The sequence below is a fragment of the Pungitius pungitius genome, chromosome 13 (genome assembly GCF_949316345.1).
Source record: "Pungitius pungitius chromosome 13, fPunPun2.1, whole genome shotgun sequence".
NCBI lineage: Eukaryota > Metazoa > Chordata > Actinopteri > Perciformes > Gasterosteidae > Pungitius > Pungitius pungitius.
The window spans coordinates 18,916,910-18,935,457 of record NC_084912.1 but is presented as its reverse complement, the minus strand read 5'-3'; the positions used below and the strand labels follow the sequence as shown (position 1 = coordinate 18,935,457).

The 18,548-nt window shown below is 41.9% G+C and overlaps 1 protein-coding gene across 5 annotated transcripts in view; it reads left to right on the top strand.

Annotated features, from left to right (window-relative positions):
- The window catches only part of gbf1 (golgi brefeldin A resistant guanine nucleotide exchange factor 1), an 80,330-nt gene extending 62,162 nt beyond the window's left edge, over window positions 1-18,168 (top strand). For 3 of the 5 annotated variants that reach the window (XM_062566635.1, XM_037464909.2, XM_062566637.1), the window contains 18 exons: window positions 1,517-1,610; window positions 2,131-2,307; window positions 2,402-2,466; window positions 2,689-2,812; window positions 4,198-4,269; window positions 6,879-6,973; window positions 7,073-7,226; window positions 8,054-8,279; window positions 8,906-9,063; window positions 9,630-9,879; window positions 11,132-11,352; window positions 12,089-12,239; window positions 12,494-12,624; window positions 12,737-12,838; window positions 13,317-13,430; window positions 13,647-13,824; window positions 13,910-14,083; window positions 15,108-18,167. In XM_062566635.1, the coding sequence (XP_062422619.1) occupies window positions 1,517-1,610; window positions 2,131-2,307; window positions 2,402-2,466; window positions 2,689-2,812; window positions 4,198-4,269; window positions 6,879-6,973; window positions 7,073-7,226; window positions 8,054-8,279; window positions 8,906-9,063; window positions 9,630-9,879; window positions 11,132-11,352; window positions 12,089-12,239; window positions 12,494-12,624; window positions 12,737-12,838; window positions 13,317-13,430; window positions 13,647-13,824; window positions 13,910-14,083; window positions 15,108-15,355 (2,734 nt within the window). In that variant the 3' untranslated portion in view covers window positions 15,356-18,167. Of the gene's footprint in view, window positions 1-1,516; window positions 1,611-2,130; window positions 2,308-2,401; window positions 2,467-2,688; window positions 2,813-4,197; window positions 4,270-6,878; window positions 6,974-7,072; window positions 7,227-8,053; window positions 8,280-8,905; window positions 9,064-9,629; window positions 9,880-11,131; window positions 11,353-12,088; window positions 12,240-12,493; window positions 12,625-12,736; window positions 12,839-13,316; window positions 13,431-13,646; window positions 13,825-13,909; window positions 14,084-15,107 lie in introns of all 5 variants that reach the window. The other 2 variants (XM_062566636.1, XM_037464911.2) reach the window with 2 other exon arrangements.
- The last annotated feature ends 380 nt before the right edge of the window (window positions 18,169-18,548 follow it).

The following is an 18,548-nucleotide window of genomic DNA, read 5'->3' as shown; positions in this document are numbered from 1 at the left end:
GCTGTCATTGCAGACGTTTGCGTGGATTTTTACTGTGAAAATCCACGTAATTTCGGTTTAGCGGCTACGCTTTGTATTTTCGTTTTATGGAAAAACCCACAAAAGGCATAAACGGAGTGAAAAGTTGTCTTTTGGACTCCTTTTTTGTTTCTAAACGAGAAAACGGCCACACACTTCCGTTTTACCGTTTTGGATTAGAAATCAAAAGATCAAAAGGTACATGGACCGAGGGTGTAGCGTTGTTCCTTTAGTGTTGTTTGTCTTTGAGCCGTATTGAGCTGCAGACACTTATTAGACTTTATTTTCTTACGCGAATAACAGGAGATTGTTTGATTATTTTCGCTTCTTTTTTACGCAGCAAAGCATTAATATATTCTGTCACACGGTAGATAAACAATTTGCTCTTGTGCTCATGCAGCTCTGCTGCATTCATGACATCTATACATCGAGACACACAAGGAGTGTCAATCCAACATAAATGCTTTCAATATGAGCATACATTAAATTATTAATACTCCCAAAATTCCAACGAAGTAATACATACACTTCCGGCTCTTACAGAGAATCTGTAGTATACTCTTAACAGTTCATATATTGTCTACAATTTGAAGTTAAAAAAAGTATTTGTTCAGGCCCTCTTTTGCACCGGTATGTTTTAGCACTGGTATCGGGAAAACCTCATCCATAGTGGATAATTGTAAACATAAAAACATACTTTCTTGGGCCCTAATTGAATGTAGGGGAAACACTGTGTATACCTTTTACTCATTGTTAGTTTAAATATTTTCTCACTTTCTTATGTATACACTGAAATTAAGTTTGAAGTCATGGACAAATCATGGAAATCCGTTGGTCAAAATGTGTATAAACCCTGTAGTATTAATGTTAGTACTACTAGTAGTAGTAGTAGTAATAGTAAGATTTGTAAGAATAATTGTAGTAGTTTTATTTTTAACAGCAGTGGTAATACTAGTAGTTATATCAGTCGTAGTAATAGTAGTACTAGAATACTAGAAGTAGTGTTAGTAATAGCATTTGTAGTACTACTAGTATTAAAGTAGTTGTAGCTTCCAGGTATGGCTGCGACCACGAGGCTCCCGTAGAGCCACTTCCTCATGTTTCCAAGCGTCCTTAAGCGATGCTTTGAACCTCATATAACCTTCATGTCTTCTCTGTTGTCCGACCAACCACACAGTGTAAATACTGAGGATCAGGCCCATCCTGAGCCTGATTAGATGAACATGTCTCAGCTTCTTATTTCTAAAATGAGGAATCCTTTGTCTCGTGTTTACTTGAGTATCCACACCAAACTAGCTGTTGTTAAGTGAAGTTGTTCTCTTCTAGTCTGCAGATTGGTCAGGGAAGTTAGCATCAACCAGTTAAGTTTGGGTGCGATGGTATGAAATAAATCCACCCATATTTAACAGTAGACCAGACTTGTATAACTGAAATATAAAGCACCTAAATCTGTTATTCTGTGTGTAAGATGTTGTCATAAGTGTTTCTGTTGTTGCAGGAAGTGTGCCATGATTGCAGCTCACTATGGCTTCAGTGATGTTTTTGACAATTTGATCATCTCCCTCTGCAAGTTCACCACTCTAAGTAGTGAGGTGAGGCCGTCTCAGAGAAAGCACACCACAGCAGCATGTTGTTTTACCAATATATCACTTGTATATCAAACTTCAGGTTACTTTCAAAACATGTTTTACATGGGAACCGTGCAGTGCACAAACAGATACACATGTATGTTGGCAGAATGTCCTCAATACTATACCAAGCTCATATTAAATTGTCATATTGGGTTGCTACAATGCTTGTGCAACAGAACTCTTTGGCAGTAGAAGGCAACTGCAAGGTACATGATGCATGAGGCTCTGTAATCACAGGAATGACTTGGTGTGATAAGAGCACGCTCCTCCTGGGATAACCTTGCGATATTGGCAAGAATATGATTTTAGAATATGAATATGAAAAGATGTATCTAATGAAATATATCTAACACCTACAGTAAGTGAGTGAATTAAATGACAAACGAAATCCTCTTGTGTACTTGAATCATTATTAGTACTTATAGATCCGAATGTGTCCGAATGTCTGTTAACTGAGTGTTTGTGTCCCTTCCCTGTGAAGTCTGTGGAAAACCTTCCTACAGTGTTTGGCAGCAATAACAAAGCACAGACAGCAGCCAAAACTGTGTTTGACCTTGCCCATCGGCACGGCGACATCCTGAGGGAGGGCTGGAAGAACATCATGGACTCCATGCTACAGCTGTTCAGATCCGAGCTCCTGCCCAAAGCCATGGTAGAGGTAAGGACTACAAGTTGCTTGTAGATAGAGTGCTTCCTACAAGTTGTGCTGCCATCTACTGTTCACTGCTAAAATACTATGCTTGTTGCTTCAGGTGGAGGATTTTGTGGAGCCCAGTGGAAAGATATCTCTTCAAAGAGAAGAAACGCCTTCTAACCGGTATGGGCACATTTCAACTGTTCACATTAGAAGCTACTGGGAAATGTAGAATGTAAAACTCGAATGTTCTTCCAGAAATGGCTTCACTGCTGTTGGTTTGTGTCATCACTCTCCAGCCATATTCATTTCTTTATTTCATAACTATTTATACTCTTTATATCCTTGAAGAAGACAACAGCTATAATATGAATTGTATTTTTTGTGTTCTTTGTTCCATGTCAGCGGTGAGTCGGCGGTGTTGAGTTTTGTTAACTGGTTTACATTGAGTGGAGCCGAGCAGTCAGGACTCAGAGGACCGTCCACGGAAAACCAGGAGGCCAAGCAGGCAGCCATCCTCTGCATAAAGGTAAACATACATGGTGAAAAATGTAAAAGTGTAATGTGTACATAAACAAAATATACACTCGCTGTCCACTTTAATAGGTACACCTGTTTAACCCAAATTGCTAATCAGCCAATCACATGGACGCAACTCAATGCATTTAGGCATGTAGACGTGGTAAGGACAACTCGCTAGAGTTCAAACCGGCCTTCAGAAAGGGGAAGAAGGGACTTTGAAAATTGAAGTTTTTTGGTGCCAGACGGGCTGGTCACAAGTATGTCACAAACTGCAGATATACTGAAATTCTCACATACAACCTTCTCTAGAGTTTACAGAGAATGGTCCCAAAAAGACTAAATATCATTTGAGCAGTAGTTGTGTGGACGAAAATGCCTTGTTGATGCGAGAGGTCAGAGGAGACTGGGAAGACGGGTTCCAGATGAAAGGCAGTGACTCAAATAAGCACTCGTTACATCCAAGGAATGCAGAACACAATCTCTGAACGCAGAACACGTGGAACGCTGAAGATGATGGGCTAGTTCAGCAGAAGTGCCACTCCTGTCAGCCAATAACAGGAAACTGACACTAAGATTAACACAGATTAACCAGAACTGGACAATATAGGATATATAGCAATAACGTTGCCTGGTCTGATTTCAGTGGCACAAAAAACATGAAAGCATGGATCCATCCTGCTTTGTATTAAAGGTTCAGGCTACCAGTGGTGGTGTAATGGTGTGGGGGATATTTTCTTGGCACACTTTGGCCCCTTTGGTACCCATCGAGCATGGTTTAAATGCTGCAGCCTACCTGCGTATTTTTGCTGACCATGTCCATCCCTTTATGACCACAGTGTACCATCAGCCGTGTACTCCACGATTCTGGCTTTTTTTGGAAGAGTCGTAAGAAGAAAATAACATTAAAAACTATCGCAGTGATGATGTTCAGTAGAAGGTCAGAAAGAGAATGAACTGCTTTTAACTACTTTACCAAAGTCTTGAGCTTTTAGCCATATCGCAGAGTGAATTTGAATTCCGTCTGGAAATGCTGACATTTTTATGGTGAAAGGGTTTAAGGAGTGGATGTGATGTGCTCTGCTTTGTTGAAGCTAACCTTCTTGGATCGGACCAAGAAAACTTTGTCTGGTGTTAAATATATTCCACACATCAAGGGTTCTTTCTGAAAAGAAATTGCGCTGCTGAAAACAAAATTCTCCTTGTGTCTAAATGGGTTTAATCTTTCGGCCTTTTTTCTCGGTGTTCACAAACAATCTAATATCCTATATATTGGATTGGATTCTGTGGTTTTGTTAAATGACTTAATCACCTGTTCAGATTTCCCAATTACACAACAGTTTCACAATTCTAAGATTCTGTCAACATCACTGCAATTTATGTCTGTCCTACTAGCAATGTGACCCAGAGAAGCTGATCACAGAGAGTAAATTTCTTCAGCTGGAGTCTCTACAGGAGTTAATGAAGGTTTGTATGAGTTCTTACCAACATTCTTTTCATTTACTGTGCCTTGCATAAGTATTAACCCCCCATGGACTTTTCTACATTTTGTCATGGTATAACGACAGATTTAAATTTATTTCATTGGGAATTTATGTAATAGACCAACGGAAAAATAGTCCAACATCTGGAAGTTGGGGGGAAGTTGACATGGATTTCAAAATAATTTACATAAAAATCTGAAGGGTGCATATGTATTCACCTCCCTTTATTGTAAAACCCCTAATAATGATCTGGTGCAACCAATAGCTTTCACAAGGCAAGCTGGGCAAGGAGACGATAAATCAAACAAAAGACGCACCTCTTCAGACTATACCTTGACTAAAAACACAAATTATACCACTTAAATTGTACTTATAATGGCTCTTATTTATAGCAAGTTGTAAATTGGCTTATTTAATGAAATTTGTTTCTTGTTCTTCCGAGTTTGTATCCTCATGGTTGAAATGTACCCTTTGGATAAAATGATCAGCTAAATGACATGTAATGAATCAGAGAAGCAACCGAGGCTCATGGGAGCTCTGGAGGAGCTGCAAAGATCCGGAGCTGAGGTGGAGTATCTGTTCACAGGACAACTATTCGCTGTGTACTCCACAAATCCGTGGCAAGAAGAAAGCCGCTGCAGAAGTGTGTAATAATTCCTCCTCCGGTTTAACTTAAAGGAAAAAAGCACAACGCTACATTAAAAGGGAATGGGTAGATTGGTCGTTAATATCAATTAAGTTGCTGCTACGGTTTAAACAGATTTTAACCAGACCTATCAACAGCATAAGGAACAAAAAAGAAAGAGTCCAAACATGACGAGACGAGAGATACGGCGGTCTCCCCTGCCCCATGCTACCTCACCCAAGTCCTTCCAGCAGCTGGGCCCAGTGGCCCGGCTTCCAGCGCAGTCCTCCATTTCTAATTCACTCCTTTGAGGTTGGTCTGTGGTTCCCCAAAATGGGCAATTGCCGTCATACGCTGTCCTGAATCCTCCTTAAATAGTTGGAGTATTTAAAAATATCTACTTAGGATAACTTAAGTTCTACACCCTTTTAAATGCTTTTAATGATTGTTTTATTTATTAGTTATATTGCTATATCTGTGTTCCTGGGCTAAATGCGCTGGTTTTACTGTAGAGTGTCTTTGAATAAAATGTATTATTATTTAGCCTACTTTGCCTTAATAGGGAATTAATGTTCCTCTGGAAATTTACCCTAAAGACTAGTCCCCATTCACAATGTGAGAATATCTGAGTGCCTTAACTGTTTGCAAATGGTGTAGAAATTATTTACAAGATCCCTGCTCAGATGTTTTATCTAAACTGATTTTAGCACTTAAAAAGGCCCATTTGTCTGGTACTGGGGGATACCAGCACCATGGAAGCTTCACCCTGAGGAATTGGCCTTGTTATAAACCAAGGAAGGCCTGTGATGGAAGGGATTCACGGTGGGAAAGGTACTGACTCTGTTCCACCTTCCAAGTGCCCTCTTCATTTTTTGACTTCCGGTTACCTGTAGGTGGCATTTCTCTTCAGGCCCAGAGGCTCTAGAAAGAATCTGGTAATGTGGAGTAGAGTTACAAGGGTTTAGTTTTTCTCAGTGATGCCATTGCTCCCTCTCCCCACCGATTATCAAGGTCTTAACTCTCTGGTAAGAACTTTTGAGAGGGATCAAATAAACCTTTTGAGAAGCAGGGTGTAAAATGAAAAACATTGAACTTCTTTTTGCCACCAGGTGGCTCTATGAAGTTTAAAAATGAATATGGATGTCTACAGGGTGATAAGTTCATGCTATATGAGAAATATGGAGCAGATTAGATGAAGTATGGTCGAGTTTAAACAACTTCAATTTTTCATGGCGAATGGCTTTTTAAAAAAATGCTCCCTACACCCATAGTTTAATAGTTCTTCTGGCAAAATGAAATTTTTCACACTGCGTGAATTTGAAAAGAATCTGGTTTAAACTCTGGGAGGAGTTTGTCTTTTACACCTTTAAGAAATGATGAGAATATGCCGAAAAAGGCAGATTTTCAACAAATAACTGCAGCACCCTCTATTCTTCAAATGTTCTCAAACTCTCCACTCCTCAATTTAAATGAGAATCTATGGGAAGATTTGAGAATTGCTGTTTACAGATGGTCTCCATCCAATCTGACTGAGCTTCAGCTTTTTGGCCAAGAAGAATAGACAAACGTATTCATCTCTAAATGTGCAAAGCTGGTGGAGACAAACCCCAAAAGACTGCAGCTGTAATTGCAGTGAAAGGAGGTTCTACCAAGTATTGACTCGGGGGTGAATACTTACAGCATCCAACAGATGTCAACTGTTTCTTTTCTAAATATTTTGTGTTATAGTAAAAGGTATTTTGCACCTTCAAAGTACTATGCATGTTGTGTTGATCAAATGGAAAATGTCTAGCTCTATGTGAATTCGTTTGTAACTGTACAAAATGGGGAAAAGACCATGGGGACTGCATACTCATGCAAGGCACTGCATATAGCTCTTGTCTTGCTGTGTATTTGTTAGTTCAGGAAAGTGTGGATAAATGGCATTTGTCCCATGCTAAAGTCAACCACATCAAAATACTTCCCAGGCTCTGATATCAGTCACACCAGATGAAGATACTTATGATGAGGAAGATGCTGCCTTCTGCTTGGAGATGTTGCTGCGTATTATTCTGGAGAACCGGTAGGATGAGTAATATGTCAATGCTATCTTCCCAGCAGTCTCAGGTGCTATCTAAGTGTGTGTGTGTGTGTGTGTGTGTGTGTGTGTGTGTGTGTGTAGAGACCGTGTGTCCTGTGTGTGGCAAACGGTGCGAGACCATCTCTGCCATCTTTGTGTGTACCCCAATGAGAGCTGCTTCCTGGTGGAGAGGGCTGTGGTGGGACTCCTTAGGCTGGCAATCCGCCTGCTACGGCGAGAAGACATCAGCTCTCAGGTACTCCCAACACACACTCACGAGTGCACCTGGACTAAAACACAGCCGCTGACTGTGATGTTACTCGCTGAGATGATATTCTCAGGTCAGCATGGGTCAGACTGAAAGGTAGGTTAACATCGAAAGTACAGCCCTTGAACTTTAAGTGTCTGTCAGATGCTGACTCTATTCAGTCCTTGACTCACAACTGGTTCAGTGGATTCTTATCTCCTTTTTTCTTATTTACTTTTTGAGCAAGCATGTGAGTTGATTGGTGCTCACCTCCTGCTCTATTATTGGTTGGAAAAATAAAAATTTACACAGCAGAGTGGAGCATGGTGTTCAGTAAGCTAGCCAATGAATGAGTGTGAGCAGTTCACACAACAGGTGTTTCAAGTGTTCAGATCTCTGGACTGTTCCCAAACAGTGAACTTTGTTCTGAGGTGTTTGACATTTTAATACTATATATCCAAATTCACTGAATAACACAGCATTATGACAGGACAAAGGATATATTATTTTTACATGCACATTTCCAATTGATTTATCACAATTGTTTTTTGTCTATTAATTTTAATTGAATTTCCTCTTTCAGATTTTTCTTTTTTCTTTTAATGTTTTATTTTTATTTTAGGCTGACTTAAAAACATCTGGCCGATGACAGCAGATGGAAATTAGCCTCTCTGGCTAATAATTCTATCTGGCACTTACAATAGAACTGTTGATGAGTGTGCATTGTCCATGCAGAATGAATGAATACATTTCCACTTAGTAGAGTATTTGTAATATTTGTAAATAAAATTATGAATATATTCTAGGCCTGATCTTCTTTCTCCATGAACCTGCAGGTTCTCCTTTCGCTGCGACTGCTGCTAATGATGAAACCTCCTGTGTTGTCCCGGGTCAGTAGGGAGGTGGCCTTTGGCCTCCATGAGCTGCTGAAGACTAATGCAGCCAACATTCACAGTACAAACGACTGGTTCACACTTTTCTCCCTGCTGGAGTGCATTGGGGCTGGAGTGAAACCTCCTGCCTCCTTCCAACTCTCGTCCCCCACTACTGACAATGACACAGGTGCAATATTTCTCTCTAAATCATCAGGTTGACCCGATTAGATTTAAATAACCACCGAAGACTGCCGTTCTTCATTCAGATGATCGACAGTTTGATGATAACATCTTCCCACTAGTGTATTTCTAGTACTGTAGGAAATAAAGTTCCCTAAAAATTAGTCCTGTCAAACTATTAAAATATGTAATTAACCATACTTATGTCATAGTTAATTCAAAGTGAATCACAATTAATCGCATACTTTGATCTATTCTAAATGTCCCTATTCTTTTTTCCATTTTAATGCTTTTATCAAAATGGAAAAGTGGATTGGCTTGCTTTATGCAAATGTTTTATTTTACTGAAAAACAACATTGCCAAACAGTGCAGTACAAAATAAAATTACAAAGTGCACATTTCAGGTAAACAAGGACTCTACTGGGCACCGGGATGGTTGGAAATATTTATTTCTATTGAAATTGTGTAGTCTCGAACATTCCTCTTGTTTGTCAATGCAATGCTGTTAATGTTCTGTATTCACATTTTGAGTTTTGAGTTAACAGTGGGCTTTTGAACTTATTAAAGTACATTTAGTATTGTCTCAAGTGGCCAAGAAAATAAGAATATAATGGTGTTCGTTGTGCCTCCAGGAGCCCAGTCAGACAGTGAGCTACCCTCCCATCATGTTAGTGAAGTGAGTTTAGACCGAGGCTACACGTCTGACTCAGGGATCTACACCGAGCATAGCAAGACCAGGATCCCTCGCTCCACAACAGATGTGGATGTAGCAAGCAGTGGTTGGCTTGTGGTGAGCATACACAAATACACACATACACACATACAGTGCCTTGCAAGTATTCCTCCCCTTGCACTTTTCCACATTTTGTCATGGTGTAACTACAGACGCAAAGGTATTTATTTGGGATTTTATGTAATGGACCAAAACAAAATAGTGCAACATCAGGAAGTCGGGGGGAAAGTTTACATGAAAGTTTGTAATTATTTTGATTATTTAGTGTTGAGTGCATATGTATTCATCCCCTTTACTGTAAAACAACTTGGGTGAATACCCAACAAATATTGTTTGTGTCACAACAAAAATATTTTGCATCTTCAAAGTACATTGTGTTGATAAAATGTGTAATAAGTCTATTTGAATTCCATACTTATGCAAGGCATTGTGCATACTTACACACACAAACAGATTACCTATGAGCAGCAAGACATAGTGTATATTGTACATGCACAGTCACTCACACTTCCTCAGTGGCAGGTTGATGATCACATATTCTAACCTTCAGAAAAAATGATATCGGTTTAGTTCTCTGATCAAACTTTTATGCATATGTGTGTTTATTTTGTACTTTTGTCCAGGTTGGGAAAGACGACCTGGAGATGAGTAAGACCACTCAAGTAAACTCTAAAGCCCAGTTGAATCACCCACTGGTCAACCAGTATAGTCTGACATTGGGTCAGGACTTGGGCCAGCACGATACCAAGTCTCTCATTAAGTGTGTAGAGACACTCTCGTTTATCGTCCGGGACGCTGCCCACGTCACCCCTGACAACTTTGAGCTGTGTGTCCGAGCCATACGAGTGTTTGTGGAGGCCAGCCTCAATGGAGGTGAGACATTGGAATACGTCTAAAATGCCATAGGAGCTATTTGGCATGCTCACATGCACTAACTTGTACTAAAAGGCACTCTCGCGTGCACTATTTTGTACTAAAAGGCACGCTCATATGCACTAGCATGTACTAAAAGGCAGGCTCATATGCACTAACATGTACTAAAAGGCAGGCTTGTATGCACTAACATGTACTAAAAGGCACATGCGCATTAAAACACACACACGCACAGACTTAATTATCTGGAAAGGTAGTCATCCACGCCCCCCACCCCCAACAATGAACTCTAGTCCGGATGTGTAAAGTCCCTTTTGTATTCTTCAATTACATTTGGATTAAAGGAGCAATATTATGCCCTTTTAAGTTGATGTGATTGTTCATGGTCTAAATTTAATGTCTAAAACATACTTTGGTCAAAATACCACAAGGGTCATTATTAACTGCTAAGTGTAAAAATGATAGAAAAACGTAAATTGCATTTCTATAAAAGTAGCTGCTATTCCTATAAAGTCCACTGGGGGTTGCATTCAGTGCGTGAGTGCACGCGTTACACCAGGGGGATGACGGCGCTCAATCCCTGTTGACCAGGCCGTCCGCGCACAAACCCACAGCTTTTATCCACTTCTAGCCGGGACATTGTCTTCATGTATCAAATTAATCCAGTGTCCCGACACACAGCGGACAGAGAACTTGCGCTGGAAAAAGACGGTATAAGTGTCTGTGTCCCACCTGTACGCACCACCCTACCCCTCCCCCCAAGGTGTAAACCTAGGAAACACTGTATTCTATTAAGTTATTGTGCCTTCTAAGCCTGGGACGCAATGTACAGAATTGTGTGAAACTGGGTTTGGGTGTGTGATAGAGTGATGGCCAAGACGATGTAAGGGTGACTCCCATTTGGTCTGATGACACCGGCATACACTGAAACTGCCAAAGGAGTCGTTTTATTTTATTAGTCGTTTTTATTTGCATTAAAAATGCTCGTTGTTTTTTCCACCATGTCCAGGGGTTGGTAGACATGCAGAACAGCCGCATTAAGAGTAACAGACCTATCAAAGTGGAATTTTCATTCCACACAAAAAATGACGGGCCCATTAATTTGCATTCATGTTGACGTCTTGATAGCATAAAAATAATGAACTGATCCTATTGTTCACAAACCCAAACTACCTTGACTGTATGGTACAGAGAGCTATACAACCCCAAAGCAGTAATTCTAGTTTCCCCTTTCAATGATTTGCTTCCTCAGGTTATCGCAACCACGACAAGAAGAAGAGCCACAAGTACGACTCTTCTAAGTCTCGGATAAGAAGGAAGGCAGGGGGAAGGGATAAAGAAGGAGGAGGGGGAACGCGGCGAGGTGGTAGCAGGGCGTCCAATCAGCGTCCATCCCGTTCTCACAGCGACGATGAGGAGGATGAGGGCGTCCCGGCCAGCTACCACACAGTGGCATTACAGGTTAGTCAGGATGTAAGTACCACAGAACTCTCTACCCTTACACCATATTCCGATTAGTTCATGTCTCTGGGTCCCTCCCCCTGGGTTCCATAGTAATATTAATTATAATAGTGTTTCACAAAACAAAGCAGGGTTAAAAATGAGTCTCCTGTAGGACAGTTATGCTGCGTTCACACCAAAAGTGAAGCAAATTATTTGCGCTAGATTTAATGCAAAGTCAATTCACAGACACAGCTGGTCGTTAATTAGGCGAATTTTAAACGGGTGGCGAGTTGGACACGAAAAAGTGAAAGGAGCGAAGCGAATAAATCACTTTTTTGCCTGACGCTGTCGCAAAAGCCAATCAGCGTTAAGATGCTCCACTCGTCATCACCGCTGTCCTGCTGTCACAGCGTGAAGACACATTATGAAACAGCCGCTCACCAGAGACACACAGGCAGCTGAGACTGAACGCTTGTAAGTTAGTTGTTGTCTAACCGAGAGACGCTGGCACCGAGCCGACACAACAGGTCATCAAACCGGCTGCTGGTCAGCCTGAAGTAGAGCTGGAAGCCGCATCCATCCAGACGCACTTCCTGGAGGAGTCGGTGAAATTCAAGTTGTGTGTGGCGACGGTTGATTTCATGAACCCGAACACAACTCTTGTTTGCAGTCCCAATGTTTGTGTAATTCACACAACAATTAAAGAGCAGCAATAGTGTTTATTTATTTCTGCTGTTATGGTTAACATTATTGTTGGTGTGTGCAGCTGTTGGACCTGATGCACACTCTGCACACTCGGGCTGCCAGCATCTATAGCTCCTGGGCAGAGGAGCAGAGTCACCTAGAGGCTGCCGGGAGGAAGATTGAGGCCGATTCCCAGACTCTGTGGACCAGCTGCTGGTGTCCTCTGCTACAAGGTAGGCCACTGTCACAATATGCAGGAAGAGATATATCTAATGTAAAAAGTACTGAAGTGCAGTTTTGAATGTGAAATCTTTTTGAGACTGTTTTACTTTTTGCAGAATTTCAGATCATAAACACACATAACTCACATAAAGCAAAAATGTGTTATCAATGTTAGTTCTTCCGTTTGGAGTGATTAAGAGGGATTGATGAAAGGTGGCGGATACATGTATGCAGCTCATGTTTGTCGCATGGTTGCCCACTCAAGGCATAGCTTGGCTGTGCTGTGATGCCAGACGTCAAGTCCGTATGCAGGCCCTCACCTACCTCCAGAGGGCGCTGCTGGTCCATGATCTGCAGACACTGGATGCCACTGAGTGGGAGTCTTGTTTCAACAAGGTCAGAAAGAAAGAAAGCTATCAATCAAATGTGCTAGTGCTGTGAATATGATAATCCAAATGCTTTTATGTGAAGTACTTCCTGATGTGTGTGTGTCTGTCTGCGTTTGCAGGTGCTTTTCCCACTGCTGACGAAGCTGCTTGACAATATAAGCCCAGCTGATGTCGGCGGTATGGAGGAGACCAGAATGAGAGCCTGCACCCTCCTGTCAAAGGTTTAAACAGCACACAGCACATACTCACACACAAGAACAAGTATCACATGTACTCACATCAATTGTCACACATTTTAACACAAACACAAAAGTGTAACTTGTTTGACCCTTCTTCTTGTAGTTTGGTGCTGTATTTGTGTTCCCTTTTTTGTGTGCATTGGCATTGCAATATCAAAGACACATATACATATTTCTGTTTGAGCAGGAGGAACAGTATAAAGGAGGAAAAATGAAATACACAGACATGTATTTTTTTAAATAACTGCAGGCTGAGTTATTTTCAAATGTTTTGTTACCAAACATTTCAACTGATCAAGTGTTAGCTTCAGGAGCAGTAATTAAAACAAAGGGGAACACCTGAAATGTGTTTTACTACTACTAATGTGAGGTGTAGGGTGGCTATGTGGACAATAGTTTCCATCCTACAGCTGAGCAGATCCTCTGACTCATCATGTGTACTTGTTTTCCTTTGCTGCAGGTCTTCCTCCAGCACCTGTCTCCTCTGCTGTCCCTGCCTACCTTTGCTGCCCTGTGGCTCACAATTCTTGATTTCATGGACAAGTACATGCATGCAGGTTCCAGTGACTTGTTGGTAAGAATAGTTCTACTAACATCTAGTGTTGTAATGTAACTCTAGCAGTGGGAACTCCGTAATCATTGGGTGTGAACAGGGCTGCAGGAGCCTCAACCCTTCAAGTTATCCAGAAATGCAAAGATCACCAAATGTGGAAGAAGGAGGATGTTTTCCTAGGATTCAGGTCTGTTACTTAATGACCGAGTCTTGCTGCCTCCACTTGTGGTTGTGTAGTTGGAAGCCATCCCTGAGTCCCTGAAGAACATGCTGCTGGTGATGGACACAGCGGGGATCTTCCATAGTGCTGACTCCAGGACCGGATACTCAGACCTGTGGGAGATAACCTGGGAACGGATAGTGTGCTTCCTGCCTCACCTTCGGGAGGAGCTTTTCAAACAGACTGTCATACCAGGTACTCATCGGATATCCAGTGCCGTAGGGGTGAAACAGCTCTATGCAATGACACTGTTGTTTCTCATGAATCATCTTTGTTTTAGAGCCAATACCCAGTCCTCCAGCAGAGCCTGTGCAGCCGACCACCTCGGAAGGTCGGCCTTTATCCCCTCAGGGATCTTTGCCACTTGCTCAGCCAACCTCAGTTAACCCTGCAGAGACACGGCCCCAGAGCCGGCCCGCTTCACCCCAGCAACCCCAACCAGACGCAGCCCACGGTAAAACACTGACAGGTTTCAGCAGAGTCGCATCTCAACACACCATGTTGGGAGTAATAGAACCCTGAGGGCCTCCTGTATGTACATTTGCAAATGTAGCGTTATCAGCACCATGGCCCAAGCAGAAAGCGCACACTGTGATACTTTAGTTTACGTGACATCAGGTAATCAGCGCCTTTCTCCGCCCACTATATCGTACGTTGCGAGTATTAAACCCGCATGTGCATGAACCTCCATCTCTCTTTCTATCATGGATCAGCCAGTCAAAAGAGCAAAATCAAAAATTCTGTGAGAACGATATGTTATTTTGGCATCAGTGGTGGGGAAATGTATAGACTAGTGCGCTGTAGCAAAGCGTGAAGTACTTGTGCTGTGATACGGCTCAATGCAGACTGCGATATTCCCACTGCTGATGCTATGACCGTTTGAAATCCTTCTGACACCAATATTTGTAATGTAGCGAGGAGTTTAACAACTGCTGGAATGGAATGTGAACGCTGAGTAGGAGATGTACTGTCTCGTAATAATTTCGTGTTCACTCAACTGAAAAATTGTGATCCTTACGGCAAAAATCCTTTCAGCCTGTCTGCCTAGCCTATGTCGCCGTCTGGCTCTGATTACTGCTGCGATTTCACCATGAGGCATATGTGAGGAAACCCGCATTCTGGTTTACACCTGCTTTTAAGAGGCAGAGAATTCTCACTGCAAAATGAGGGTGCGCTTTCACGGGTGGTAGCTGTACGTACCGCGAAATACATAATTAGGCGCCTGTGAGTGCATATGCATGACACATAAAGCGCAATTTGCCTCTTTCAGTTCCCGCGACTGTGGCTTGTTTGCAGATACCTCACCATGCTTTTAGGGCACATTGCGAAACAAATAACGCCTGAAGCAGCCGCAAAAGCGTTAGTACAAGAGGTCCTGAGACTGCGCCACATGACCTTCTGAGTACCGTAGCCAGTATAACGATGAGGTATGGACAACTTCCTCGGCTAGGTTCTGATTTCTCCTCTGTGTTTTCTAGGATCTGATCGCTCGTCTCCGGTGCCACCCTCGATTCCCTCTGTGCCATTTACAACGTCCCCTCTTGAGGCTCCCTCACCTTTGAGCCAGTCCCCCCTCATCCTGCAGCCCCTTGCATCCCCCCTGCAGGTGGGAGTCCCCCCCATGTCGCTGCCAATCATCCTGAACCCCGCCCTCATTGAGGCCACGTCCCCTGTACCACTGCTTCCAGGTCCCAGGCCTACAAGCCCATCTGACGAGGTCAAGTAAAAGAGCCGTTTGTGTGTGTGTGGGGGGGGGGCTCCTACCTACACACACACATATATATATACACACACACACACACATATATATATATATACACACACACACACACACACACACAACCCTGGCCCCCAGCTCTGTCCAGACCAGTCCCCTTCTTGATTCCACTGACTTCAACTACAGCTTCACAAGCTTGTCACAAAGTTCTGTAAATTATGTAATATGTTTGAGAAGACAAAATAGATGTGCCACCTCAATTATACCACTTTTCATTCAAAGGAGAAAAACATGTGACATTGTTCGGTGCAAACTGGATGTCCAGATATCCACAAATGCAGGATCGAATGATACAATCAAAGGTATTAGAAGTAAAAATCTTATTGAAGTTGACTAACCTCTAGATAAGAACCAATGGTGACCATTTTATTGGCTGATTCCAGTCTTTTAAACTCAATGCATCATATATATTTTAGACCAATAGAGTAGAAGCAAAATTCAGATTTTGTAGTATGTAAGGCAGTGAAAAGAACTGGGGAACCGGGGCTACAAATGAGTCAGGCAGCCCATGGATCTACATGTGAGAGAAGAGTGTATTTTGATAGTGATGAAGGACCATCCAGAGCAGCAGTCTGGTTGGAGAAGGAACTGATAGATATAAACTACCATGGTCTCATACTTCTACAGGTCTGTTCAGGCTCCAGCCTTGGTGTCTCCTAAAGACAGTGTGTGAAGATCATGTGTGAATATTCCTCATGTGATTACCAACAGGTTAATGTATTTAGAATATGTTAGTCAGATGTGTGACATGATGTGTGTATAAGTGTGTTATAAATGACTTGTGTAAAACTGGAGTTTAGTCTAGCACTAGCAGCAGGTTTCACACCTGTGCTTCAGATGAATCTAGACATTGCATGCAGGGGCAGTGGGTATGTTATTAGGATTGAAGTCACTGCACATTGTTGATAAAATAAGATTCCAAGAGCCGGTGTTAACAGAGCCGTTGCATCAGTGTCTGATTGAAAATGGTACAGAAAATAATTTATTTATTGACCATCACTTTGTGACAGAGACGGTGGCCTGCTCTATTCTGCATGATCTCTTTGTCCCCAACAACAAGCTTTGATTCCTGGCCCCTGGTGAGTTCATATCCCACTGAACACAGAGGCCCTGTGTGCACATGACGCCCCTCACATGGGCCACACATGTCACAGCTGCAGCATTCCAAAAGATAGTTCAGTAGCCAGTGTTGAAGTAATTTGCACATGTTAATAGTCCTTTCATGATGAATCCCTGTGGCCTAAAACAACACTCATCGTATTAGACTTCTTGGCTGATGATAGCAGGGACTTAACCCCTTCACTTTAGATGTCATTAATAATATGAATATTTACTGAAATTATTGCATTGGAATAGTTTTACTTTTAAAATCAGCCATCTCCATTGACTTGAATACTGGTTGTTTTCCACTGCTTTGGTTTCAGTTAAGTAATTAGAAGTATAGATCTATCTATAGATAGATCTATACTATCTATAGATAGATCTATCGATATATATATTAATATGCTAAAAATGCTCAAGTGCTCTAATTTCCGCAGTATGTATTCAGTGTTGTTTTGTCACACTGAGCGCTGCTGTTTGCTCCCATTTGCTCTTGTTGGCTGACTGTGCCTTGTATACAATAACAGGGACCCTGACAAACTAATGGAAGCTAATTCACCCTTTTAATGCCAAATATGACAAGTAGAGGAAGGTGTAGATGTAGAGAGCTTAGCAACCCGCTCAGCACGGCCCTGGGATCCTCTGTGGTGTCAAATGCTATTGCATTGTGAAAGAAGAAAATTACTTTTCACTGCAGCTGCTTACAGGACACTTCAGCCCTTCAGAGCCACCAATGGGACACATTTTCTAAGCTGTGTGTTTATTTTGTGACTCAGCTGCTGAGTCCTGCATGAACAGGAAGTTACATGATCATGTATGTGTGTGTGTGTGTGTGTGTGTGTTCATTATATATATATATATATATATATATGAGAGAGAGATTAAGGTTATTGTACTTTTTAATATGTAATAAATATAATGTAAAGAAAGTTTGTGTTTTGAAAATTTGTGCTTGAAGAGGTCCTGGGAGCAGCTATGAACTGATGAAGCCAGAAGGTCATGTGTCATAAACAAAGCTGTTTACTCCTCAGTGCACAGGGATTGGATGGTTTGTAAGTCCGTGTTCATTTTGACAACTATTTTGGATTCAGTCTTTAATCGAAAATGTTTTAGTCATTTTAATCCTTATTTTTAGTCAACGAAAACTTTGAATAGCCATTGTGCTGTCCTCGCTAAAAGTTGTTTGAAGAAAGCTAGTCAGCTTTACATAATTTCCAGCACCTCATTCTTCAAGGAACAGATGTTGTTTGGAAGGATTTAATGCAGGAAAACGTGTTTTATTTTGTAAAAATGAAAAGCGCACAAAAAAAAGTACATTGAAAGTACAAGTTATATCTGTCAAACTAATGGCTGACATGGCCAACGGAAACTTCACGATCCCTTATTGTTTCCACTGTGAAATTGCTTGTCCCATCAAAAGAGACCCCTTTAACCTACAATCTGTGCAATACATTATTATTTGGGGGGTTTAGCAATGAGGTTGGTAGGGGTGAGAAGCCCTTTTGTTTGTTCATGTTTTCTCCTGTTAGGTAGGGAGATAGGTAAGACACTTTGGTTTGTTTCTTTGTGTGTTCTAAGAAAGGTAGGGGACCTGCACAGAGTGTTTGCTGTTTTGGGCCACGCCCACCCTGAAGAGTTCCTCGAACTGAAATAAATAACCATTGTGAACGAGAACGCTGCAGCATTGGTCTTAATTCGGGTGGTGGGGAGACACGTGTATGCGGCGCTGCGGCTCCCCTAGGCCGGGCGTAACAGTGCCGCCACATCCTTCACTTGCACTGAGCAGTTCTATCAAAAGCCTCACATATGCTTGCGCATCTATGTTGCTTAGGAACGAACGTATGGTGGCCAAGACGGTTTAACACCGCCTTCTCAAGATGTGGCGTGTCTCGCGGTCAATGCGTGAGGCTTCAGAAGGAAGGAGTTTATTATTTAAAGCCTAGTTTATGCTTCTGCGTAGTTGAAAAAACGTTTTTTGCAAGACAACCTAGAGCAGTGGTTCTCAACTGGTCTGGCTCCGGGACCCACCATCTCCCCTTAA